This window comes from Anguilla rostrata, chromosome 7, assembly GCF_018555375.3.
Source record: "Anguilla rostrata isolate EN2019 chromosome 7, ASM1855537v3, whole genome shotgun sequence".
In the NCBI taxonomy this organism is placed as follows: Eukaryota; Metazoa; Chordata; class Actinopteri; order Anguilliformes; family Anguillidae; genus Anguilla; species Anguilla rostrata.
Window position 1 is genome coordinate 7,027,744 of NC_057939.1, and position 27,152 is coordinate 7,054,895.

The following is a 27,152-nucleotide window of genomic DNA, read 5'->3' on the forward strand; positions in this document are numbered from 1 at the left end:
GTGGAGGTAGTTGCTTAACTGCTTAATTGCCTGATTGCTTCCACCTGCCTGTGGCCCAATATAAGCCCAGTAGTATGAGGCAGGGGAGATTTTCTTTTGGGGCTTGTGATTTGTGTGGAGAGCTTTGGTTTTGGTGAACTTTGTGTGTTTTTGTTTGTAATTTAGATTAATAAATGTCTGGGTTTGTTTTTTTTTTTTAGATCAGTTTCTGTCTTTTTTTGTGGACTTTGTTTGTTGCGACCAGTCGAGCCAGCCGTAACAATGTTCAACTTCTTTAATTTAACAGCACCAGAGAAGAAAACACAGACTGGGAAAATAGCAATCATCATACCACTATTAAAAACTTCTGCAAACAGTAGGATGACTTCAGGTGTAGTGGGACGTAAGGATGAAATGGATTGGTGCGCTAGAACAGTATTGCCAGTCACCATTATTGGCAGTTAGCCAATGAAAAAAATTATTGGGTTATTTCTATGGAGGTACGTGTCACTTTAAAATATTGATTGGTGTGATGTCATTGGGATATGTACAGCCTACTTCAGAACAAAGCCAGTTTCATGCATGTATCAGGTAAACATTGACCAATGTCACTTATATTTAGACTACTTGAGTTAGAGCCCTTTGATAGCTTTTAAAACTATTGTGAGTTTAATATTTTAGATAGCCGGGTGTGGCATTCAGTATCTGTAACAGTGATAAAGAGCTTGTTTCACAAAATAACACGAAATTCAAAGAAAAAAAGTTTAAAATATATGGACATGCATCATGTTCCAATGTTAACCAGTTAAATAACTGAAGAACAACAAGCAATATACTCTAATTCATAGGTGTTCAAATTCAATAAGCTCACATTAGTTACTGCGTAATGTTTTCATTCGAAACTAGTCTCACTTTCGATTTCATTACGGCCCAAATCAGAGTTTCGCTGTTAAATGACAACGTGAATTCTCGGAAGTCTTTAATTCCAGCCTTACAAAAATACAGTTTAAACTTAATCGTTAACAGAGAAACACAGCAACAAATTCTCACGATCAAGCAAGCTAGTTGACAGCAATACACCTATGCTAGTGGCTCGGTTCTATTATTATTTTCACGACACCATTATCGATATAACCTGGGAGACGATTTTACTCACGAGCGATGGCGTATTTCCTTAAAGCAGCCTAGTCAAACAAACAAAATTATATTTAGGATACGAATTTAACACTCAAACCACTGTACTCCGAAAAACTAGCCCAAGTCCTATTTCCTGGTTTTGACGTCTCATCGTCCTGGAACTCCTTCTGGATCACATGACAATTGCGTCACATTCAGAGGCCATCCATTTTTTTCGTGGGGGATTTCCCATGAAGCACGACCTTGCTGTTGTTGACATCTGCCGGTCATTTGAAAGCACCAACCGAAAAAAAGGCAATGCATGACAATTTAGTGCTACAGGGGTTATTCATTTATGTGTGTAATTAAAATATGAATTTATTTTGATAAAAATGAAATTGATTTACGTTCAAATCCACAAACAGGTTAACTGTATACCAACAGTTGAATGTAACATTTCTTAATACCGAGAATGGGATTATAAAAGAAACAAAACAACCAAAGAGAAAAGAAACAATGATGTATCAGCTACCCAGAATCATATCACAGAACTGCCCAGACACGTCTAGGCCCACTACATTGCACACTTAAGTGCAGCCTTCTGACAGACACCACTGGATGGCAGTGTATCCTATGAATTGCAAACAAATCGGAATTAATAACCACTGTAATTCTCCTGAGTAATTATTCTCATTTGTATCAGAGCAAGTGATTGTTCAATACATCACATGAGGAACTACACTTAGGGGAGGGTAGCCTGCGTTCAATGTGGTTATAGCTCCGCTTCAGAAGGGAAACTTCAACCCTTTTAGACCCATTACGAGGTTGACTTCAATGTGAAAGGCGCACTTTTATCTCATTTTATAGTAACAGTAGGCGTTTGAACAGTTTCACTGTTTGAAAATTTCACGTTGTTTTACTGTTTCGTTGTACCCATATGTTGCTTTCATTCAGTCGTCTAGTCACCAAACTAGGGTAATAACGCTAAAATAAAAAATCTTACGGGACATCGTTGCATCCTCTTGTTAGACTATCCTAAGTACACTCTTGTTTTTCTGTATGAAATGCTCGCACAAACGAAATCCAATTAGAAACTTCTCTTACTCATAGATTACGCACACATTCCAGTCAGTGTAAAAAAAGAACAGTAGAATGATTGAAGGAGTGCAGCAATTGGCTGGAAAAACTTTGAGGCTATCTGATTGGCTTCCGCAAACTAACCTTGCAGATAATCGTTCTGACTAAACTTCAGGAAGAATTCAAGAGCGTCTCAGATGGGACAAGAATCCTTATACTGTAGGACTGTGCCAGGTCCAAAATCTACGTTTTTACAGCAGTCATCAGCAGACAGCAGACCAGTATTCTATTTTTTCTCAGTTCATTGGTGAGTGTTGGATTCTTCTGGATGATCTCTCCTGGATTTTTAAAAATGTTATTTGTGTAGGCTACACATTGCAAAATTGCAATAATCAATGATAGCCAACGCACATCGCTGGACCTTGTCCGAGAGAAAAAGCCAGCCCTGGGAGTACACTTTCATGAGCCCAGCCACAACTCCGTGCGCCGAGGAATCAACAAGTGATTTATAACTCTGCTACTGAAATAATCTAAACTCATTATAAACAAAGAAAACGTTAAAAAAATGGCAAGATACTTCAGTTTAATGAACAAGGCATCAAAGTAAAAGTCATTTGTGTATTCATTTTAATAGGGTCTTCAAACGTAGTTTCCTGGGATTTCTGGAGTCAGAAAGTCAGTTCATTCTGTCCATTTGCAACGAAAGGATAAAAAAGGATATTGCGGTTTCGCGAATGCATATCTAGATTAAAGTGCACAACGCGATGCTTCCAGTGTTCTTATTGGCCCTGGTATATCTTGCTTGTCAAATAAGAGTTGGGATAGGATGCCAGTTGCCTTCCGAATGGAGACCGCTCAGCGAGGGATGCCGAGCGGAGCTGGCGGAGATCATCGTGTACGCCAAGGTGCTGGCCATCCACCAAGAGACGTACAGCAGTAGCCTGTACAACTACCTGCCCTACCAGTACGAGGGCGCGGAGGACGGACTTTTCTACTCGGCGGAAGTAGAACTGCAGTGCGACCAGGCGTGGGGCAGCATGCTTGAGGTGCCCGCCGGCTCGCGCCTCAACCTCACGGGGCTGGGGTACTTCTCGTGCCATTCGCACACGGTGTTGCAGAATTACTCCTACATCTTCTTCCTCAGGTCAGTGCGCGGCGGGCAGACACTCGCTTTTTGAACTTGTTTAAATAGAGCTGTTGACGGATATTTAATTACTGTAAATAGGTCACTGGAAAAGCACTTGGACGGAAATTATTTTATTTATTTTTTTTTTTATTTAATGCCTATGTCCTCGGACCCTCAGCCTTAGAGCCAGAGACCAGCACAGAGTTATTTCATAGAAAAATGTATGTAGCCAATTCCAAAATTATGAATGTAAAATGAATGAAGTTAAGCTTGCCCATTGAAGCAAGCCAGTGTCCGTCAGGTAATATTATTTCGCCTGAGTTTTATGCCTCTGTTATCTGGCCCACTGACTGGAGGTCAATATGAGCATTATTCAAGTTTATTAAATCTCATAACCCCCCTAAGCCTTGCTATGGAGTACATTATTTGATTCTCTGTTGGACGAGATGAGGAAAGGTCAGTCCGGTGCTGATGGATAGTTTAGACAATACCTCTTCGCATAACTGCGGCTCACAGGCTGTTCCTCCAGGAGTCATAGCGGGAGGAGGCAGCCAATCGCCTGTGTTCAAGGTGATGAGTCACAGGAGAGAGCGAGAGAGAGCTGCAGGATGGTCCTGCAGGACTGCAGATTATACTGTGCAGTCGCAGGAGGGCGTCTTAGTGTATCTGTTCACTGATGCCTTCTGCAGACGAGGGAGGAGAATTTATGATCCCCTTGTGCTGGAGACCAGATTTGAAGATCCGCCGTGTATTTCCAATACACCCCTTTCATAATATATTTAATCAGAGAGTAAATGAAGCGTGTGACTTTGTCATTAAAAACACACGCATGTACATATAAATTCTCTCACAGTACATTGCTTACTCTTACCTAGTGAATTTAAGTACATCTACCTGAAGTATTGTTAACATGCAGCATTTTTTATAAGGTAGCAACTTAGCTTGATTGCTGGCGCACAAAAGTTCCTCACACATTAATAATTAATTGAAAACAATCACATTCAAAAGCCAGTGGTGCCCCCGCCCCCCCACCCCCCACCCACCAAAAAAAAAAAAAAAAAAAAATGCAGGAGCTAACAACTGGTGCAGAGCCAGTATTTAGTTGTAATTACATGCAAATGCATTAGGCTGCTTAGGCACATCCGTGATTGATTACATGGTGAGGTTTTGCTACCGTTGCCCAAGCTTGATGCAGCCTATCTTTCCACTCCTGCTGGGTCAAAAAGGTCAAAATGATTGATGCATGCACATTGTTTGGAGCCTCAGTTCAAGGTCCTTTCAAGCTGGTAAAACTGCAGGTCAGGACTGTGCGTTGAATCCCCCCTCCAGACACCATTATTAATCATCCCGTTTCCTTGATTTCTCCTTCAGTTTGCATGGCACACTGGCCCAGAGAAACATAAGCGCGTTTCCTCATTCCCAGCGATTCCCTCTCCCCAAAATTTCCTCTTGTCACCCCTTCCCCCCAGCAAGATTGGCCCTCTTGCTGGTAACAGCTAAGCTGTTATTAAAAGCAGGCTGTGGGTAGAATTCTGTACTTTTCACCTTACAGTTTTAGATTTGTGTTTCAAATACAAGTGTATTACTGCAGTGTCTGTGTGAATACTATTGTATTTCTACAGCAATCACTCCAGTAATGATCCATATTTATGCCAAGTAGGTCACAACAAACAAGGTTTAATATTGCATTAACCTCTGCCAATAATATTGGTTGTGACATAACGGTAATGGTATTGCGCTCTGTCACCAGGATGGATGAAAATTACAACATCCTTCCACACGGAGTCAACTTCCAGGACGCCATCTTCCCAGACACACAGGAGAACCGCAGAACCTTCTCCAGCCTGTTCCAGTTCTCCAACTGCTCCCACGGCCAGGCCCTCCAAAGCTTCAGCCCCGACTGGGAGGCCCAGGAGGACAGTCGGGTAAGACCTCCACCCACCCTGCCCCACCAACGTCGCGCGGGGGGCAAGAATTCAAGAAAATGGCAGGCATTGTAAGGCCCCACTACAGTGGTGAGAGTCAACATTTGTACTCACATCCATGCTTGTTAGACACATTTCACTATGCATAGCAGCACAAACACAAACACACACACACACACACACAAACACACAAGTCCACACAAACACACACACACACACACATACATGCACCCACACAAGCACACACACGCACATGCGTGCACACAGGCACACACACACACACACGCACACACACACAAACATTCACGATAGCTTAGATGTACTCAGACGCATCCATCCACATTTTTCATGTCATTAATACAGTGTCGTTTGTTTATGCGAAGGGCTCCCCAAAAGCTGCTCTTAACTCAAACACCTCTCAGCTTTCGTGCAGCTGGACCTATTCATCTCAACAGCCTCATAAACATAAATGTTTTTACTGCTGACACTGTGGATTTGTAACAATAGAGCACTTAGCTCAGCAGAGCTGCGCTCGTCACACCAGCGAAGCCAGGCCGGGAGTACATTTAATTCCCTGCTTTACCGCCTCTGTTTCCCAGAGAGGTGGCAGGTGCCAGCCTGCTGGTGTGTGTTCCAGAAGCCTCTCTAGATAATGGTACAGAAACTCAGAGGAAGCAATGCACAGTAATAACCACTCAGACAGGGCCCTGGTTCAAAGAGAGGGAACTACTGTTTTTAATACCTCCTGTTCTCAACCCAGGATACAGTACTTCCTGTTCCCTTCATAGACTTCTGATGTTCCTGGATTCTACTCAGGATAGCTTGTTTCCTGTAACCTGCTCTGCACAGATGTATAGTTCCTGTGTTCCACACGGGATTGTTTGTTCCAATAGTCTAGTCTCCATAGACATGTCATTTCTGTGTTCGGCACAGGATGGTTTGTTTCCTGTAATCTAGTCTACATAGACCTGAATAGTTCCTGTGTGCTACACAGGTCACTGATCTGTTTTACTGTGCTCTGTGTATGTTTGTATATTCCCTGTGCACTACACAGATATATGTGTCTACACATGTAATGTTGACAAGTGTTTAAAACTGCTTTAAAAGCCATACAGGTGGTTTTGATTTTCTGCTGTCTTCTGCTTTTAATGTTGTGGGTGAGCGGTGTGTGCATTGGGGTATGGTGCTTTGAGCTGGGCTAGGGAAAGATTGTGTTGTGTGTTGATGTTTCCAGAGAGGTGAGGTGTATGAGGGGTTGTGGGTTTGGGTCTGTGTGTACAGTACTCTCTAGTGCGTGAGATATGGGGGCGTGTATTTGGTGGAAGTCCTTACCCCCCATGTCTCTCCGCATGTCTCACAGAAGTTCTCTTTCACTACTCACTGAACCGAAAACCTCAAGCTTAAGCCGACACAAGCGTCCTGGGCTTCCTTCCTTCTTTTCACAAATCACAGAAAAGGCAATACAGAGAACACACATACACATATAAATGCAAGCACGCACAATCTCACACACACACACACACACACATACAAGCACATGCAGACACACACGTATACACACTGCAATCATTGCAACAGATGGGGATACACAGACAACTACTAATCTCTCCAAGGCTCTCAAATCAACAGTGCATGCATGACCCAGAGTCCCTCTCATTTGGAGCAGAAAAGATTACAGGCCTTCTCCCCCATTTCTCGTTGCACCAGTACTCCCTGGTCCCGAAGCCGCCATTTTCTAACCCCCCCCCTATTCTCCTTCTTCCCCATCCCCTATTTTCCCGTGTTTCGCCATGGAAACCCTTCAAAGATGGTCAGAGCGACCCCTGCCACCTCTCCCAAAACACACACGCGGAGAAAGAGAGGAACTGACACACTATCGTCTTATCAAAGGAAGGGCTTCGGGAAAAGAACAATAAATCAGACGCTGCAAACGAAAGCACTGGGCTCCGCTCCGGAATGAATAGAATGTGCCGGAGAAATATACACATCTCCCGTCCAGCTGCTCGGTGCCGGGCGGTGTCCCAGCCTCTCTGTCAGCGGGCCGGCCGTGCGCTTACGCAATTAAGGGCACACGCCGGCGGGACATCAAAAGACCTAAAATCGAATATTTAATCTCTCCACCGAAACCCCAAAAACCGTTTCACGGATTACGCAGTGCGGATGTGGCTGACTCTGATAAGTGCTTAATCAGTTTCGCAACTCTTGTCAGTTTTTAAGATAAAACCGCTTTTGAGTTGTGCGTCTGCTTAACTTTTTTTTTTTTTTGGGGGCTGAGGTTATAGTGTGAAGTGGGACTGGAACAGTAGACCAAAGATAGGAAACTGATAGGATGTCAGGAGAAAACATCAAATCTGCTTTTCAAAATGGACACTTCCTGTTGGTTTTCCCATCTGTGGCCCTTGTGATCTTTAAAAAAAAATTCACATACATTTTTTTGACTAAGAAAATCTGGATTTACATCTAATGTTGATCTCTGCAGACCCATTCTTGAATACCTGAACGGTAGTATGAAGTATTAAGGGATTTAGAGAGCTTAGTAATGGTGGTACCTGCTATGGTTTACACCCCCACCACTAGCACTCTGTAGATTAAGCCATCGGTGTTTTCGCTGGACATCGACTAACACCGAGCCCTAGAAACAGCAGATTGTTTACTTCAAATTAGATCAGGATTTGTGGAACTCAGGATTGAAGTTCCACAAATCTCCTGCTTGGGAGGCCTCAGCTTTCTCAAAGGGGGATGGGGGGGCGGGGGGCAGGGTGAGGTGGGGTGAGGTGGGGTGGGTGACCTAACATGACTGGACGTGAGCGGAATTCCTCTGATCCCCATGTCCCTGTGATCTCGGCCGTGCCTTCTGTGAGCTGATGGCTCCTCGGGTCTCTCCGAACCTTCTGCAACGGAGACAAATCCCCTGACCCCCCCCTTGCCCCCCCCTGGCCTCCCCTCCGGCCCCCACAAGCCTCCCCTCTGGCCCCCCCGCGAGCAGGTCAACAGTTGTAATTAGGCAAAAGGTCAAAGGCCGAGGAAGCATCAGGAGGGGAGTTTCCATGTTATCACCAAAAAAAAAAGGTTTTGGGCATTTCGGGCAGCAGCAGATCTGGGAAAATGTGTTTCTTGAACAAGATTTTTGATTTAGTGGGGCCTTTAGACACATTCCATAGGGGCCAGCAGGTGCAAGTTTACAAAATGAAGCAATGTATTTTTAAAGCAGGCAGCAGAATATAACCACACCCTACTATACATAAACCTCCACACACTGAATAGAGTTAGATTCAGTACTGATTGCTCCAGATGAATTATTTGACCTTCTCCACCAAATCTACCCTATAGCACATTCAAATTCATACATATCAGGACCTTCGCAGTGAAACTTCAAAAACACACAATTCAGAGAAAGTGTGCAAAGCGATGAATGGAAGGAGAGACTGAGATTGGGGGAACAAGGAGAAAGGTGTAGACGGTGGCATGTGAAGCACTTAATATAGATCCTTCGTTACCGTGCACTGGCACAGATGGAGGTGATTATGATGCCATGACAACGCCATGCTCGGCCGGGAAGCGGGTGGAGGATGAGGCCTGTTGCATTCTGGGTTTTTCCTGTGGGAAAGCAGAATTTACACGGCCTCAGACTGCACACCCAGGGCGCCGGCAATGGGACCGTTTCTTTAGTCAGGCGAGCGCGACTGTCCCGGAGCTGTCCCCCCACCCTCCGCGCCACGGCAACACGCACCTTCACGACATCATCAATCTGACGTGCGTTCGCTGGAATTCGCATTTCTCCAAAAACGCCTCCGTTTTAACCCCCCGTTTCCCCCGCCCGTCGGGGAGTTCCAGAATGCAGAGTGAATCCGCAGATTCCCTTTGAATCCCGTTTGACGCCGAGACTCGATCGCGAAAGGCGCGGCATTCCGTCCTTTGTTGCCTGGAATGCGAATGGAACCATTTTGAAATTGTTTTTTTTCTCAGCGAGCAGTTTAATCTGAAGAGTGAATCTCTGGCAGGAGAGAACACTTTCACTCGGTCGGAGGTTGAGTCTGTAATGGCTCCTGAGGTATTCAGAATGCAGGTCTATAACAGGCGCCTTCTCATTCCTTTCTCAGTGCCTGTTTCCAGCGCTTCTCCTGTGTGTGATGAACAGCCTTTGATCTTTAAAAAATAAATGGATAAGAGGAGTTTCATCTAATTTGTCATACCCATTTAATAAACTGCTACCATTTTGCAGCTGGAGAAAGGCGAATGAAATGTGAATGATACTCTGTAGTAATAATAACTTAATATTCATGACTAAAGATTACATTATTTTATGAAGCCCGTTTTATTGGATGGGAGTGGGTGTCGCAGGAGCTGAGCTTTTGCATTTGCGGATTTCCACTTTTGTTTCGGGGTACATTTTCGGTTGCACCGTGCACCGTTTTTGTTCTCGTCAAAATTTTGCTGCCAACATCGTCTGTTAATTGCTGTGTTTGAAAACATTCACTTTATATTAGACATTCAAAACCTGGCAGGAAGTCTCTGCCTTAGTTCTGTCAGCATGCGATAAGAGCGATGCTGTTGCCTCGGGCTGCCCAGGGGCACTCTGGGTGATTTCCCACAGTTCTCAGCACCAACCAAATGCCAACTCTCACCAAGGATAGACAAATCTCTCTGTGTCTGTGCTATTTCCTGACTTTTCGTTTACATAGATAACGACTTGGCCATGATGGTGAAACACCATCTTGAATGTTCCACTCCTCTTTCAGATAAGTGCTACTGTAAACTAATGCCAGAGTTGCTTCGTCTTATTATAGTAAAAGCATTCCTGCGTAGACATTCAGCAAGTCTGAGTATTATTCTTTTTTTTCTTTTGATGAATGCTGAAAGTGAGAGGAAACCAATTAGATACATACAGGATATACATTCAAACAAAGGACCAGATCAGGTCAGGGTCTCAACACAGGAAATAAAGGTAATCACATGACCTTGAAGATTTACATCAATTATTAAAGAAACAAGAATAGTCAACCCTCTTTCCACTTGGATACAAATTAGATTCCTACAGATTCTTATATTCTTATTCTCTCTCCCTTCCCTCTCTCTCTCTGTCCCTCTCTCTCTCTCTCTATCCTCATCTCTGCTATTCCCACTCGCACACAGCATGCATCCTAAAAAGACGGAAGTCTGTCTACAGGTCTGGATGAAATTCGGTAGAAAACGCTGTGCTCGTTACTCCTACCCCACACCCTTAACATCCCAGGCCCGCTGTTATCCACCAGTGGGTGCTTACAAAACAGTTTTGACATCTGGAAGGAAACAGACGAGCTTAACATCTGCAGTACAACAGAAGTCGCAGCAAAAATGATTTACCAGAAGAGGCTAGCTTGTCCCCAGAGCTCCCTGTTAGAGAATGAAAGATTGAATGTGATCATTTGTACCTTTCTCGTTTTTTCAAAAAGTAGTGAGTTTATTTTCTTGCATTTTGCATTGTTGGCTTTGTCGCGATTCCCCAGCGAGTCATCAGTGCGTATTACGTTCATGCCAAAAGCTCGGGCACAAGACAAATGCTGAGCCCTCAGTCAGCTACAAAAAGGTGACATTATTCACGTGATAACTTTATTTGCTTGGTAATTTAACAGGCCCCAATAGCACAAAGAAATGATCACCATATTGCGGTTGATTTGCGTTCCATTTTTTACGTGCACATTTTACTAATGGCTCCTTAACTGGAGATTGAGACAATGGGCCTCATTCACGAAACACGCGTACGATCAGATTGGATCGTAAACTGCGCATAAGAACGTTTTTAGAAACATTTTGGCATTCCTTTTTTTTTTGTCTTATTTGTATGTGTTCCTGGCTGTTTCCTTTTGAACAGGATTGCGCATACAATTTACAAACGGCCAGGAACATTTATAAGAACAAAAGTGAGAATAATTTAAGAAAGGTTTTGTGAATGAGGCCCAGTATGTTAACCCTTGTGCATTTAAGAGGAGTATTACGTAGCTGACAAAGCCCTCAATACCTGAGCATACCTGCTGGGTGGCAAGTGATCATAAATTATGGAAATTCAAATAGCAGCTAAAGAAACAGGGAGAACAAGCCAGTTCCAGATTAATACATGCTCTTTTAATTAAGCGTTTCATTCCCCCACTGAGGAATGCGGATGCAGGAAGGCATCTGAGGTTAATTGTGATTAATGAAACAGATGCTCAGATGTTCGCAATAATTCAGGCAATCTCGGGGACGATCCCAGAGACAGGACCCCATGGTGTAAGATGCCGGTGGCAGTAGCCTGTGGAAGAAGGGCTGTGATTACCTGGCACAGGCTGATCTGGCACCAAACGTTCTCGAAAGCCTGCCGCAGTGTCGTGACAGCCTAGTCACATTAACATAACATAGCGTAACATAACATAGCGTAACATAACATAGCGTAACATAACATAACATAACATAGCGTAACATAACATAGCGTAACATAACATAACATAACGTAACGTAACATAACATAGCGTAACATAACATAACGTAACATAACATAATATAACGTAACATAACATAACATAACAAGTAACATATTACTAAAACATTAACATAAAGTCGTACACATAACATAACGTATAACATAACATAATCATAGCTAACATAACGTATATAACATAACTAACGTTACTGAGAACATGCCATTTAGCTAAAAAATGTTCGCTATTTTCCTACCTCTAAAAGTGTACCTAGTGCTCAGTTTACTTACAGACTCGATAGTGTCTAGCACCACATCAAGCCCGGTATTGAGAAACCACCAGAGCTGGAGCGTTACTGGAACGTTGCAGTAAGGTTGCGATAATGTTGCACTACCAGCTCAGGGGGGGTCTGTAATCCCCGACCCTGTGTGGTCTTCCCCACGTCTCACCGCCCACGGTGCCCGGCGAGGGCGTGTCGCAGTAGCGCGTAATTAACGACGGGACTGAAGAAAACCCCATTGTGTTCCTCTCCCTTTTCAAACGTCGAGAGTCGACGGCTCGGAAAAGCATGTGATGTGGGTGTGATTTTCTTTTTTTTTTGTTGTTTTTTTTTGGGGTGCATGGATTGACCTTACACCATAACTGCCCCCCCCCACAACCCCCCCCACCCCCCCCCCAACCGGGCCTTTTTTGGCGAGAGAGAGAGAGCTGACCTGTATCGTTTTCAAAATATAGGTCAAAGTTAAATCAATACCGTGACCTTCCCCGATGACAACAGATTACAAAGCCAGCCCCTTGATCCCAGCGCCGAGCAGGCCCCGGGCCTGTGCCACAGACGCAGGAAGCTGTTATCTTTTAACAGGGCAGGGATTTGCGGTTCACGGAGGGGGACCGCTGCTTTGATTCCAGCCGCCACCCCCCCACCCCCACCCCCACCCCAGTGGGAGTTAGCCCCTGTGAAGAGGCATGCGAAGCGGTAGCCAGAATTTCACATATCACTCAGTCGGCTCTTCCTTCTGTTTACAACGGCGGGGACGAAGTGGTCTGGATGCATGCGTCTGGCTCTGGAAGCTTATTAAAGCACACTCCTCCTGACATTTGTGTGTTTTTTTTATTATTTACAGGAAGAATTTATAGATTGGGGTTCTGCGTGTCTGCCGTGGATTCTGCTGATGAATATGATATTCTGAACTCCTTTCTGTGACATCATTTGGTCACAGATAATGTTGAGGCAAGATCACTGCTGTAATGGTGCAACAACCCCGTGAGTTAGCTAGCTAGGTCAGTATGGTAAATTGGCGGAGATTTCATTTGGATTCGGTCGGATTCCGTGCAGGAAGTGTTCACGCATTTGTAGGTATCTTTAGCTAAACATCACTGCAGACCCGAACTGCTTTACCTGATACCCTGACGCTTACGGACACGCAGCTACCGGAGAAACACGTGAGGCATCGAGTTACGAGACGGCGGTGGCTGTTTCGGTTCGCCGCTCTCCCTCCCCTGATGTGAATCCGTGGAGAAGCTTCGCTAGTTTCTCAGCGGAAAGAGCAAACGATCGGCTCGGACGTCGGGCGCGCTCCGGTGCGCTCCCGATGCTGTCTACTGGCGCGTAGTCAAGCTCCCCATAGCGACGGAGCGTAATTAGATTAGCCTGCCCTCTGCGTCTGTATTGTGGAGTTCGTTTATTTCTGCGCCCGCGGAGTTTCAACGCGAGACGTTCCAGTGACCCAGGAGTTGGCACAGCGGTTCGTCCTGCTCTTCTTTCTCGAGGGGCGAGTCCTCCCTGGCGCCTGACAGAAATGTCCGAACATCTGCCCGTTTACTGCCAGGGGCTGGCCAGGTTCACGGACGTAATCTTCGTAAAAGTCTCGGTTTGATAAATCATCGCGGGGGGAATTGCCACAGAATTACAGGCTAGTGAGGTCAGTAAAAGTCAACAGTTTGATTTTATTGGTTACCGTGCAGCTGGGTACACACAGACCTGCTCCCCTCAACCCACAGAATTCCTTTATTAAAAAGCCAATGAATTCAGTATAAATACTTAAACATAAGTATGCTGGCTTTGTTATTTTGGCTAGTTTTCTCAATAGAAATACCATTTCATTGCATTTTATCTCTTTTAAAAGGAAGTTCCCTTATCCCTCATAAATATATATATATTTTTTTTTTCTAATTCTCTCATTCAAGGGACCACACAGTCAGGCCCAATCCCCTTGTACAGCGTGCCCACAGGAGTCCAGTAATGTCCCAACAATCTGAGTGTGTGGAAACAGGTCATCTTCCCTAGCTCCCTCTAGAGAGTAAGGAAGTCCAGCCCCAGGACTGACAGACAGGTAGCACAAGGTAGCACAGCTAATGTTGCCATGTTGCCTTTTGTTTACCGTTTTTTTTTTTTTTTTTTAATAATGGAGACTGCATTTGTTTCAAAAGCTCTTCACCTACTCCACCCTAGTCAGGGAAGAGGATGATATTTTGGGTAATGAGACACTGACTTTTTTCTCATGAAGAATGATGAGAAAGTTCATTTAGGTACTTGCAGGGGTAGGGGGGGGTGGGGTACTTAGAAATCTCAACATGTTAATTCATTTTTTGAATAGAGGTTCTGAGAATGAGAAACGTATTTTCCGGCAGTTTTTAAAGCCACCGTAAATGCAGCAAATCAACAAACTTAACAGCTGCATTCCTCGCGCAGATTCCACCTACGTGCCAAGTCCGCAGTATTTGACTAGCGAGGAATGGTCGGTCAGAATACATTTTCAATTAACTTGAGTGGTCTGTACGCATGAGTGCACTATCAACACAAATAGTCTGTCAGTGCAGATAAAGATTTCAAAATAAGAGTGTGTCTGCTGCAGCAGTCTGGACAGTGAGCAGGCAAACTCAGAGGATATGTTCAGTCGCTAACTTTTACTGTAGCCGTGGTCCGTACATCTGTCTGTGTATGTCTGTTTTTCTGTAACTGTTCCCGTAGCACCATCTGTTGCTAGAGAAGTCCTCTGTGTTGTTTCAGATGTTTCCGTGGGTGTTGTGTTTGAACAGAAGATCTTGTCTGAGCTTGTCCTTTTTTCTGGCTTCTGGCTTGTTATGGTCAGACCAGTGGTCGAGGAGCCATCTCATCATGCCTGTGTTTGTGCGACACACACACACACACTCACAGAAACACACACACACACTCAGTTCTAATGTGGAGGCGGTGCTCTCTGGCCCAGGTGTATACCCTTAAAGGTGACTTGATCACAGGTGCAATGTGTGTAACATCCCGTGTAATGTCCAGCCTTCTCCTGTACGACGTCTTGCGCAAATTCACATTGTTCATTAGCAGTATCGAAGGACTCGAAGGATAGCATTTTGGAACCTGGCTAGAGTGGGTTTAGGCCGGCCAGTGTTCCGCAGGTTGCCAGGTTGGATATCTTCTCCCAGCTTGGGCCAGTTCTCATCAGTGGGAGACATTCCTGTTGTCCAATCCGTGGCAGCTCACACCTGGGGTATTGTGCAGCTTGTAGGGTACATAATAATCCCTCAAATTAGTGCCCATATTTCATCTGCTGTGCCCCTGGCATGGGTGTGCTTGCACGTTCTGTCGTTCCAAATTTAAGTGGAAAATGGATGAAAAATAGTTTAAGAATGATTGTACCATTGATAGACTGGTTGCCAGATTTGTGCCCGATGTAGAAGTCCTTTGTCTTAGATAATGATCCCAAGGGTCGCAGTCTGACTGTGATCCCATTTACCAGAATAGCCTGTCTTCTTCCTCCCAGGGGGTTTCTCTGTCTCCATCTCCAGCTGTGACAAGCAGACATTTTGTTTTCTCATCATCACTTTGTCACCAATGAGAAGTTAGCAATAGTACAAAGTTAGAAATCAGAGTACTGGTCATGGATGCAAAAATACTGTAACACACTTAGCGCCTGATTTGCTAAGACCTTTAACATATGAAAAACCTTGTAGCACATGCAAAACTAATACCACAACTAATGACCGGTGAAAAACAAATGCCATGACTAATCATTGGTCATGTTATTGGTTTTTGTGTGTGCTACTGTAAAAGGATTTTATCCTAAGTTCGATGTTTACACGAGCTGGTGAAACTGTGGTCGGCCATACTGCAAGGATAACGTGTGGTTCAGACACATCATTTTCTCCCAATATTATAAAAAAAACAAGTACATATACAACAGCGCTATAAATGGAAAGGCAAGAGCCGCTTGTCTGGAAGGAGATTGCAGTGACAGCGTGTTTCCCGTCCTGTCAGATAAAAACCGTCCTGAAGCCGTCTGATGCGTAACACGGTCTGCTGGGCAGAGATCAGGTCGGAACCTGCAGAGAAGACTGGAGTCAGGATCATCACTCACCCAACGAAAAGCATCCCGCTGTCTGGCCCGTTTTACTGCTAGCCTGTCAGACGGGGTTCGGTAACAGACGTTTTTAACGTCCCCGTCCTGCAGTGGCGTGACCACATCGCATGAAAAGGGGATTTCAGTCTGCAGGCAAGGTCTAATCAAGATGGTCTGAATTATCCTCTGAAGATTAATCTTAAGTAGGGATATTACAGGACAGTAGGAAGCACCTGGATGTATCCAGCTGGATGGGATCTCTCTCTCTCTCTCTCTCTCTCCCTATCTCCTCTTCTCCCTCCCTCTCCCTCTCTCTCTCTGTCTCCCTCTCTCTCTCTCCCTCTCTTTCTCTCTCTCTCTCTCTCTCTCTCTCTCCCTTCCTCCCTCTTGTACACTGATGACATAACTGTGTTGGTGAGAGACAGAGAGGAGTGCAGGCATTGGAGGACATCCTCAGGGCCTATGAGGTTGCCTCCACAGTGAGGGGAAAACTGGGGGAAAGTGAGTCATGGGCATGCGGGTCATGGAGGGAGGGGTCCTTGCCTTGCCTTGACTTGGCTGCCGGTTGGCTTGCAGTGGTGCCAGGTAGGGGTTAAGGTACTGGGAGTGTTATCACTTTTACGGTCCGAAATTAGGAGGGGGGTCGCAGATAAGCTGCAGAACACAGTCTTGGAGCATGGACCATCCTGGGGCGACATGGCTCAGGAGGTAAGAGCGATTGTCTGGCAGTCGGAGGGTTGCCGGTTCAAACCCCGGCCTGGGCGTGTCGAAGTGTCCTTGAGCAAGACACCTAACCCCTAACTGCTCTGGCGAATGAGAGGCATCAATTGTAAAGAGCTTTGGATAAAAGCGCTATATAAATGCAGTCCATTTACCATTTACCATGGGTGTGGGAGGAGCCTATTCTCCGCAACCCTGTGCCACTGAGGTCAGTCTCCCTGCCGCGGCGGTTTGTGGCGGCAGCCTGCGTCAACCGGGGGGGTGCGGTTTGGCCACAGCCCCAGAGACTAGCGGGGTGCACTGGGGTCCCCTCCATTAGGGGGGGGGGGGGAGTCCCGCAGAGGTTGCTGGAGAGAGGAGTGATAAATCAGGCCCCTGAAGGGGAGCCCCCACTGTTCCAAACAGTTACCATGACAGCAGCAGTAGATGGGGGTGGCACAAGGGAGAGGGGGAATCTTTTATCTTTCACTTCTCCAGGTTTGGGGAGTTTCAGGAGGTGAAGGGGAAGGACTTGTACGCACTTGTGTGTGTTAAGGTCAGGCACATTAAGGCTTTACTGGATAAAAAGAAGCATCACTGGCAGGATGAGCGAAGTCAACCTCGGTCCTAGGGGACCCCTGTGTATGCTAGTTTTCATTCCAACCACAACTGCAATGTTTTTGCGTGCGTTTAGGATGAGTGTAGTTGGGAATTATTGTTTCCTGTTTTTTTTGGGGGGGTATGATGGGAAGGGGTGGGAGATTTGGATTTGCAAATATGATGTTGGGGTAGGTTTTAAGCTAATTATGGGAAGTTTTTTGTGTTTCAATAAATCGCTCTCTTTCTCTCTCGCTTTCTCTCTCCGTTTTCCCTCCCCTCTCTCTCTCTCTCAATTGCTCTCTCTTTCTATTCATCATTGTCATGTATTTCCATCATTTGTTAGCAGCAGTCAACAGCTGATCGCACCCTTTGATCGCATTCTGATTCATTTGGAGTCTGTGAGTCAGCTGTGCAGGAAGAATAGCACATTATTTAGGGTTGACTCATTAACAGGTGCATGTGGGGGGGGGGGGTTGGGGCGGGGGGGGGGGGGAGGTTGGTGACTGGCAGAGAACTGGTCAGAGAGGGAGTTTGGCTACTGTGGGAAGTATTTCGCAGAGAGTCAGAGAGCAGGCTTTGAACTAAAGGCTATTTTAGACTGATTGGTTTGTTCAGGCAGATGCAGGGCACGTAGCAGTTTAGACACACACACTCTCAGCGAGGGAGGTAATGGATAGGTTGTTTTTACAGGTGTGCCATTATTTTGTAGAGCCTGTTTTGTCGTACGGCAGTTATGAAATGGTCTGCCCAAAGTCTGAGTCATATTCCTCGCCTGTACTACATGCATCAAGCATTATGCAGCAAAGGATGGCTGTTTGGTTTCATTTGGTTATGTGAAATTGGGTTAGATACCAACTGTATGTTGGTACAGCTGCTCTCTGAATGGTCGACACTGTGATGCTTCAGAGGCAAAAAGAAAAATATATCTTTGCACGGCAGATTTGCAACAGTTTACCATTATTAAAGTGTAGTGACCTATTCACAGTAAAATCTAATTCAAATATTCAAACTCTCAAGTCAACCCTTTAGAGCAGTGGTGTCAAACTCGTTGCCATGGAGGGCCGTGTGTATGCAGGTTTTCATTCCAACCAATTAATGCTGCCTTAATTGAGTCCAATTACTCATTCAGCCATATGCGTTTAACTGCATTGAAGCACAGAATATAAGAACATTTTTATTTAGACAATGCGGGTCACCATAGACGTCGGGTCACCATTGTGCACAAACCTGCATCCCTAATTCAGCAAATAATTTAACTAATTATATAATCAAGATCTGAGGCTGGAATGAAAACCTGCATACACACGGCCCTCCATGGCAACGAGTTTGACACCACTGCTTTAGAGTAAAGAGTCAAACCCCTTTTGACTCACAGCAGATAACTGAAAAAGCCATATATCACACGATTGCATTAGGGAATGTGCGTGCGCATGGATTATGTATGTTTGTGAATATGAAATCGGTACAGAAAACACAATGTGTTCTCCACAGTGCAGCATGTGGCTCCTGCAGCTGAACTTGAGGGTGAACCGTGGGTCATTTTATAGCATCACAATCAGCCTTCCCAAGCAGCATCACCCGGCGATCTCACCCCAGGTTGACTGTGCCCCCCTTACGTCAGTCCCCCCCGCCCCCCCCCGCCCGCCCGCCTTCCCAGCGCCCGCCGTGACCCCCGCGGGGTGACCCCCGCGTTAGACGGGTCGCCACTGCCACTGACGTGGAAAATCACGTCCCCTCCGCTGGACGAGATGAAAGCCCAGAATCCGCACTCCGGCGGGCCCCAAAAGAGGAAAAAAAGGCGGCCCCTCTTGCGAACCCTCCGCTCGGAGGGGCAGTGACCCGGCGCAGGGACCCCCTATGTGAGGGGGGGGGGGCGTGGGCGGCGGGGGGGGGGGAGAACAGGAGCAGGCTTTGTGCGGGCCGCCCTCTTCACGGGCCGCGGCTATTGTGAGGAAAGGGTTGTTAACGGCGACGGATTTCTCGCTCACCGCATGGGACTGGAGTCTCCCGCTAATCGAGCTACGCTAATTCCCACACATGCCCCCCCCCCCCCCCCTCCCCAACCGTTAGCCAGAGACTGTGACCGGGGACACGGCTTTTGGGTTCGGGACGTCCCACTAGAGCAGGCCCCACTGGCTTTCCCTCGTTAAAAAGCAACAAACAAACAGGGGACCCAATCATGTATCCATCAACCCCAGCTTTGGCCAGACCCTCAGAAATGTGCAGGGCGCCCCCTCCCCCCCCCAAAATAAGCAACCGGCAGAGATATTTCGTGGTAGCTGACAGTTACTGGTTCCACTGGGGAAAAGGACGTGGAGGACCGGGGTGGTGACCTGCGGTTATCAGTCACTGAAACACGCAGAGTGGATGACCCTTCAGCGTTCACCCATTAGCCGCCAATCTGTTAAAAAAAACAACACGGTAAAATATCCCTCTCTGCCCTTCCCCCGTTCTTTATTCTATCGCTTTTGTCCCCTCGTTCCATTTTCACGCTGTCTCAAGCTCACGCACCCTTCCGTCTCTCTCACGCCGATCAAACCCAGTCAAAATGGGCCTGTTCAACGAGTATCGCTACAGCAGTGTCACAACATATAGGCCTCAGTGGCACCACATGAACATTATTACATTACATTACAGGCATTTAGCAGACGCTCTTATCCAGAGCGACTTACACAACTTTTACATAGCATTTTTACATTGTATCCATTTATACAGCTGGATATATACTGAAGCAATTTCGGTTAAGTACCTTGCTCAAGGGTACAACGGCAGTGTCCTACCCAGGAATCGAACCTGCAACCTTTCGGTTACAAGCCCAGTTCCTTACCCACTGTGCTACACTCGGTCTGGAAAAGGAAATAGTTGGCACTCCGCATATTAAATCAATGGTTTATTATTCACAACATTACCATTTGTTGTTCTGTCATTATGTCGTAACAGCGACTGTAATCAAGGACTGCAAATGAAATGCTAACGATAGTGTAATGGAAAACCCCTTTGAATCTTCATCACGTCAAATAAATACGGTAATGCAACATCGCGTCTGAGCGTAGATTGTAAATCGAGTGACTGCATTTCTGCGATTGTCATTATTTTATTTCATAAGCAGAGCCCGCAGAGAACCCTGGGATGGTTTTCTAGCGCGAGTTTCAGTTCTCCGCCACCAAGGTGTCAATGTGGCTTCTATTTGAAGCCACGTGTCGAACAATCATTCAATTAATTTTTGCAATCATCTCAGTTAATCTTTCAATTACCACTTAATCAGGCACATGGGAAGAAAAATTGGCCGATATTTGTAGGCACTTATCAGATGTCAAATTCAATACCGTGTATTAGGCAATGCTGCACTAGATGAAAATGTTCACCAATAGCACGTGGAAAATAGACAAATTGCTTTTCATTGAGGAAGCAGAACATATTTATGTAATGTGAGCAAAAATAGTAAAAAAAAAGTTTTTCTTTGAGGAGGTATGAAATGTTTATGTAAAATAAGCAAAAATAGAAAAAAAGTTGTTTTTCTTTGAGGGGGTAGTAAATGTAGACGTGAAATGAACGATCTACTATGTGGCTTTTTTTTTCGCAGTGGGGGCACATAACTAAAATCAGGGACATAAAATCAGGACGGCTCGGTCCTATAAATTTTCTGGTTACATCTATCATCATTGTCAGTTGGTTTGTTATGCCTTCTTTCATGTACTGACTTTGATGTGCTTGAACCGGCCCATAAGGAGGCAGGCTTTTCGGGCGACACTGTGTGGTCCAGCCCATAGGGCAGCCAGCTCTCAGGCCCTTGCAAAGGTCCCCCCGTGTGGCTGAGGTTCTGATTCCCCCACTGCAACACTTCCTGTCCCGTGATCCCATCCTTGTGTGTGACCCTCTCTGCTTTCTGCCGCTTGAATAATGTGAAAAAATACAAATGGTACGAGATTCACTTCTCTTTGCAGTGACAAAATTCATAACAACTGGCAAGTAGTATTGGCATTTTTATTTTCATTTTGTTTGCGACCTTTCTTCTTTTCCAATGATTCTTTTATGCCGTTTTGTGGTTCTTTTACTCAGTGGTTCAAGGTTGTTTGCGTGTGTTTATTTTCTGCAAAGCTGTTTATGCAGTACCTCTGAGAGCTGTGTCTCCCCCCCCTTCCCCCAGCTCCTGTGCTCCTCGGTGCAGCTGGCCCTGTTTGAGGAAGAGGAGCGCGTTAGGAAGCTGCAGCAGCGCATGGTGCAGCTGGAGCAGCGGAACCGGCAGCTGAAGGAGCGCGTGCGCAAGGTGAAGCGCTCGCTGCGGCAGGCGCGCCGGGCCGGCCAGCGGGCCGAGCGGGACAACCAGGACCTGCGGGAGAAGCTTGCCACCGCCGCCGCCGCCGCCCGTGGCGCCAGGCGGCACCACCTCAGCGTCGACGGAGCCTGCCCCACCGCGCCGTCGGTCCAGCCCCTCCGCTTGAGCCACCAGTCCAGGCGGGCCACCACCTCAACGCCGTCGAGCGGGAGACCCCGCCCCACCGCTACGCCAAGGGGAAGTGATCGGTGGGGGGTGCTCAAAGCAACCCCCAAAATGCCTCCCACCCTCCCCCTCTCTCCCCCTACGTCCCTACCCCAGTCCAAGTTTCCCCAGACTTTTTTTCAGAAGGCTGCTGGGCAGTCTCTGACCCCTCCCTCAAACCCTCCCCCCCCTCCAGGGTGAAAAATAAATCCACCCTTATTATTGTCCAAGCACATCAGGATTATGTCTCTATGTATGCCACACAGCTCATTTACTGCCTCTATCTGTGTCCTTGAACATAACTGTTCTGTCATACACTCGCCGTTGTTAAAGCTTTCTATCTTCCCGCCTTTAAAATTGGAAACGGCTGAACTCTCGAGCGCGTGCACTGAGGACCCAGGCCGTACGTCCAGAAAGACTGTTTTACATTTCCTAGTTAATTACATTAAACGGTAGATGTTATTCACATAATTGTCATGCTAATTGCTTAAAATGTCATTTGCTCTTTTTTTTTTTTTTACTCACCAGCCTTTCTCTTTGAAAAATAAAAGTGGGGTATTTTATTGAGTGTGGCTCTTTTTTTCCAATACCACAGCGATATGAGATCTGCCATTTTATTTTCCGTGTCTCTTCTTTAATGCAAAGACATTTTAAAAATGAGCTCTGCCCTCCCTCAGCTCTTGCTACGCTTCACACAATAACACGTGCGAAAAACCCCTTTGCGTAGATACATGAAAAATATTTTATGACAAGATCACCAGCTGTCTTTGGAAAGAATGAAAATATGAGCTCTATGAGTGCATGTGAATGCTGCAGTTAGCTTAAATGACTATAATTACAAAATGGGTATGAAGATGAATGTGTGCAGGTGTAGCCTTCAAAAACTGAGAGAAATTGACCATTTTGTTGGTGCTTGTGTCATATACAGGTGTGATGCAATGGCTAGAAACACAGAACAAAAGTGAGATTTGACATGTAATACTTGAGTCAATATTTACAATCTTTCTCCAGTTTCTTAGTGCCAATTGTTACTTACATTTCCTATAATAACCGTTTTTCTGCTATAACCTATGGACAAGTGATATAAACGATTTAATGGATGTAGGCCTAATCTGTGGACCATTTAAGCCGATTGCTTCCTGGTTTTGTTATAGGCTACGGCACAGCAAATAGGTATGAGAGCAGGAGGGGGAGCAGACCAATGAACAGGTGTGTGAAGTAGCAAAGTGTTCAAAGTGTATGACGGTTACCACCTTCCATTTGTATTTCGGCAGGGTGGGGGGTGTCCATACTCGGTTTGCACCTTCCACATATTTTAGCATTATCTCCAGCATTTTGTGCCCAGTCCCCCACCCCCCTGTCCCCCCACCCCCTATCACGTCTGAAGGCATGCGTAACGTGCAGTTCAGAATAAATGTATCAGTATGTCGAAATTGGAAAAGTCATATTCAACAACGACTCCTCGTCGTTTACGTAACACAATGATGACTGAAATATACACTCATATTCACACACGATGTTCTGTGAACTTCAGACACAGGCTCGTCGGCACATAGGCTATGCTTATTTCGGACCGTCTGACTTCCTGGTCGCCCGGCTCATTACCGCGGACCGTTCGGCGATACTCTGGACCGTCTGGGACGAGAGCCGCTGAGGAGGCTGTTCACGGCGCCGTTCACTCGGAGGAAAGTTTCATTAAAATAAATGAAAAAGTGCCCGGTGTCCTCGACTATCCCTCGCGTTTAGCATTCAGCAGCAGTACAGCGGCTACTTCAGGCACCCAGCGTGATATCGGCACACGCAGAGGCTGTTGCCATGACGCTCCTCTCTTAAAGTTATAGTTCGCTTTCTGGGGTACTGGGGTGTTATTTCAGCTTGAGAGCACGTTTTTGATTGGTTCAGACACTTTTTGTGTGCTGTGCTGGACGTGTTCTACACATTTATAGACGTTTATGATGGCTGGAACAGGAGCAGCATTTGGTGTCTGTAGTTTAAAGCAAATAAATAGCCTACGCGTCCAGTAACTCCGAAGTAACTCGTAGCCTACAACAATGTTATGCCGTCACAGGTTGTAAATGCGTACATTACCTAACTACTCTTCAATAATAACGGTCCATCTTATTTTCAGTTTTAATTATTCTGCAGAAGTGCTCTGGATACAAACAATAAATAGCTAAAAAAAAAAAAAAAAAGGAAAGCGCTAATCATCCGCAACAAAATGGGCGCTTCAGATCTATCGCAAACAAGTAGCCTAACAATAAATGTACATCTTGTTAAGGTAGCTGATTTCCTTAATTGCCTAGGCGTCTGTGGTAAACACATGAAAGAAAGCAATAAATATTCTATAGATGACCCGTCCCACCCACTTCTCCTTGCATTTGGAAAACTACCAACTAGAAACATATTAAAGACTTATTTTATTAGCATATTAAATGCGCAATATTTATTTATTTATTTTTAGTGAATTATTCTTTTCACCTTGTACTTTACACAGCATTATTCCCGTCTGTACTAGAATTGATCGTATCTCCCAATGGACAGGGAGGGCATCCCGTCTAATTGAACAGGAGAGAAGATGCCCCCTGTTGGTCAACGTCTGCGACGTCCTATCTTGGCCATGGGTAAGCTTTACAGTATGAAAGCACATGATAGCATGGCGTATGCTCTGGCTGCAGTTAAATCAAATCCGTGGAAAATCCTGATAATTACTGACCCGATACGCTGAGCAGGGCGTCACTAGTCAGAGGGCTTCTGCAACTGTGACCTCTAATTGCACTCCCTTTTTTATTTTCGATTAGAGTTTAAGTCAAAGTGTTCGTTTAATTTGATGGAGGTCTAGGGGGAATTAAATGTGGATTTTTAAAAGCTGCTCTGCAATCTCCAATATATATATATTTTTACAACAGTGAGCTTTTGATCTCTGGTCTCTCGTTTCCTGTCATCGTAAAAAATAAAGTACACCTCCTTCGGTGGCTGGCTCTGGCCCTTGTGTGTAAAACAATACGATGCTTTTAAAGTGAAGGGAAATTAAATCAAATTAAAAGTCCCCACGGCCGGGCTGACTCTGACACTTACTGTACACAGAGGAGAAACGATCCCTCAGCTGCTCATAAGAGTACGTACTGTCTAATAATCCTTTCTGTAAACCTTCCGCCAGTGATACTGTTGCCAGCAGTTAGTTTATTCAGCCTGAGTGGATAGGCCGCAGCAATAAAAAGCTATTCCTCAGAACCCTGCTCTTTTGTCATCGTATTTCTTGTTCGGTCATGTGATCATGGCCTTGTTCATCTCACCATAGAGACCCGGCTAACCGGAGCGGCTCACAAGATTGAATGTTAGCGGGGCAGAAACCAGTCATCATATCTTGTGTCTGACCTTGTAACTCCTGTCTTTATTAATCTTACTATATAAACACCACTGCACTGCCACAGTGGCCACAGTGCAAGCCATTTGTATGCAGGACTTGAAGGGATTGGATAGGATTTAAGCTTGAAAGCATAGAAACTTCACTTGTAGCTAAGTGTAATTCAACATCTAAAACAAAACTGTTGCTTACAGTATGTAGATCAACAAGGAGCCGCTCTCATTGTGGCCATCAATCCAATTGCTGTGTAACATTATATCAAAAAGAGTGAAAAACCAGTCTGATAATTCTACAGCTGTGATGACTACAATCTCCCTGAGACCTGAACAGAGATACCGTCGACAAATTAAGCGAAGCAAATTCAAATTTCTATTCTGTCTCTCCTGTGCAGACCGAGGTGATGATGTATTATTTCCACCCCCCCCCCCCCCCCAAACCCAACCTGAGCTCTAATCAGTCCCACGAGCACTGTGGACCTTGTATCTGATTGGTACTCTCTCCATCTCCATTGTGAAGGAAAAGAATCCCCACCTCACCCTGGTTACTGTTGCTATGTTATTGAGCCGTGGATCGCACCTGGCACGAGGAGCGGAGAAATGTGAGCGGTCCTGCGCGTCGAGCGAGGAAATTTCCCGGAGAATTCAAGACCGGAATCTGGGGGACTGGCCGTAAAAATCCACTGCCGGATTCTGTGTCTGCTGTCCCTGCCAGCGATCTGTGTGCAGAAAAGCAGCCCATTGGCATGTGACTGTGGAAGGTATGAGTTCATAATGAACATTACATCACATCAGTTATTTGCTGTGAGGCGATGCACAGAGTGGCTTGAATTGCATTTTTATATGTTAGGTAGCTTATTTACACAGCTGGATTTTAAATAATAGAATGAATTACAAGGTATACTGCATTAACACTGCTCCACACTGCTGCCCTAATCAAGTGCTCCACCCTGCTGCTCTGACCACTGCTCCATACTGCTGCTCTGACCACTGCTCCATACTGCTGCTCTGACCACTGCTCCACACTGCTGCTCTGACCACTGCTCCACCCTGCTGCTCTGACCACTGCTCCACACTGCTGCTCTGACCACTGCTCCACACTGCTGCTCTGACCACTGCTCCACACTGCTGCTCTGACCACTGCTCCACCCTGCTGCTCTGACCACTGCTCCATACTGCTGCTCTGACCACTGCTCCACACTGCTGCTCTGACCACTGCTCCACACTGCTCTGACCACTGCTCCATACTGCTGCTCTGACCACTGCTCCACACTGCTGCTCTGACCACTGCTCCACCTGTGCTCTGACACTGCTCCATACTGCTGCTCTGACAGTGCTCCACACTGCTGCTCTAACCACTGCTCCACACTGCTGCTCTGACCACTGCTCCACACTGCTTCTCTTTGACCAGCGTTCCACACTGCTGCTCTGACCAGTGCTCCACACTGCTGCTCTGACCACTGCTCCACACTGCTGCACTGACCACTGCTCCACACTGCTTCTCTTTGACCAGCGTTCCACACTGCTGCTCTGACCAGTGCTCCACACTGCTGCTCTGACCACTGCTCCACACTGCTGCTCTGACCACTGCTCCATACTGCTGCTCTGACCACTGCTCCACACTGCTGCTCTGACCACTGCTCCACACTGCTTCTCTTTGACCACCGCTCCACACTGCAGCGCCACAAACTACGAAAACTCGCTGACGATTCAGAATGCGCAATACATAACCAGATGACTAATTTGTAATAAATGACTGGAAACAGCACAAGGCAGCACTGTTCCCAGTTCATCGCCCTAATGACAGGAACAGGAAATCACAAATCCGGCACAGATATATCTTCTGCTCGGAAGTATGTTTTACTGGGCTTCTCTAAACAGCGGCGAGGGACACTACAGGTATTGTGTGTTCCGTCCAATGACATCTCGGAGTACTCCAATTAAAACACTCATCATAAGCATGCAGTGTGGCCGGTGCCAACATACACATCTCTAGTTATTATTCTTCGCATGTGGCCATCC

General features: G+C 45.9%; 2 protein-coding genes across 3 annotated transcripts in view; one reads left to right on the forward strand and one right to left on the reverse strand.

Annotated features, from left to right (window-relative positions):
- Positions 1-1,292, reverse strand: part of optn (optineurin) — a 14,063-nt gene extending 12,771 nt beyond the window's left edge. For both annotated transcript variants that reach the window (XM_064342556.1, XM_064342555.1), the window contains exon 1: positions 1,136-1,292. The gene's annotated coding sequence lies outside the window, so the exon portion shown is untranslated. The remainder of the gene's footprint in view (positions 1-1,135) is intronic.
- Positions 338-21,971, forward strand: ccdc3a (coiled-coil domain containing 3a). Its single transcript, XM_064342033.1, has 5 exons — positions 338-479; positions 2,987-3,316; positions 5,049-5,223; positions 21,438-21,807; positions 21,967-21,971. Exons 1-5 carry the CDS (start codon positions 448-450, stop codon positions 21,969-21,971), a joined length of 912 nt encoding a protein of 303 aa, XP_064198103.1. The 5' UTR covers positions 338-447.
- Positions 21,972-27,152: the final 5,181 nt, after the last annotated feature.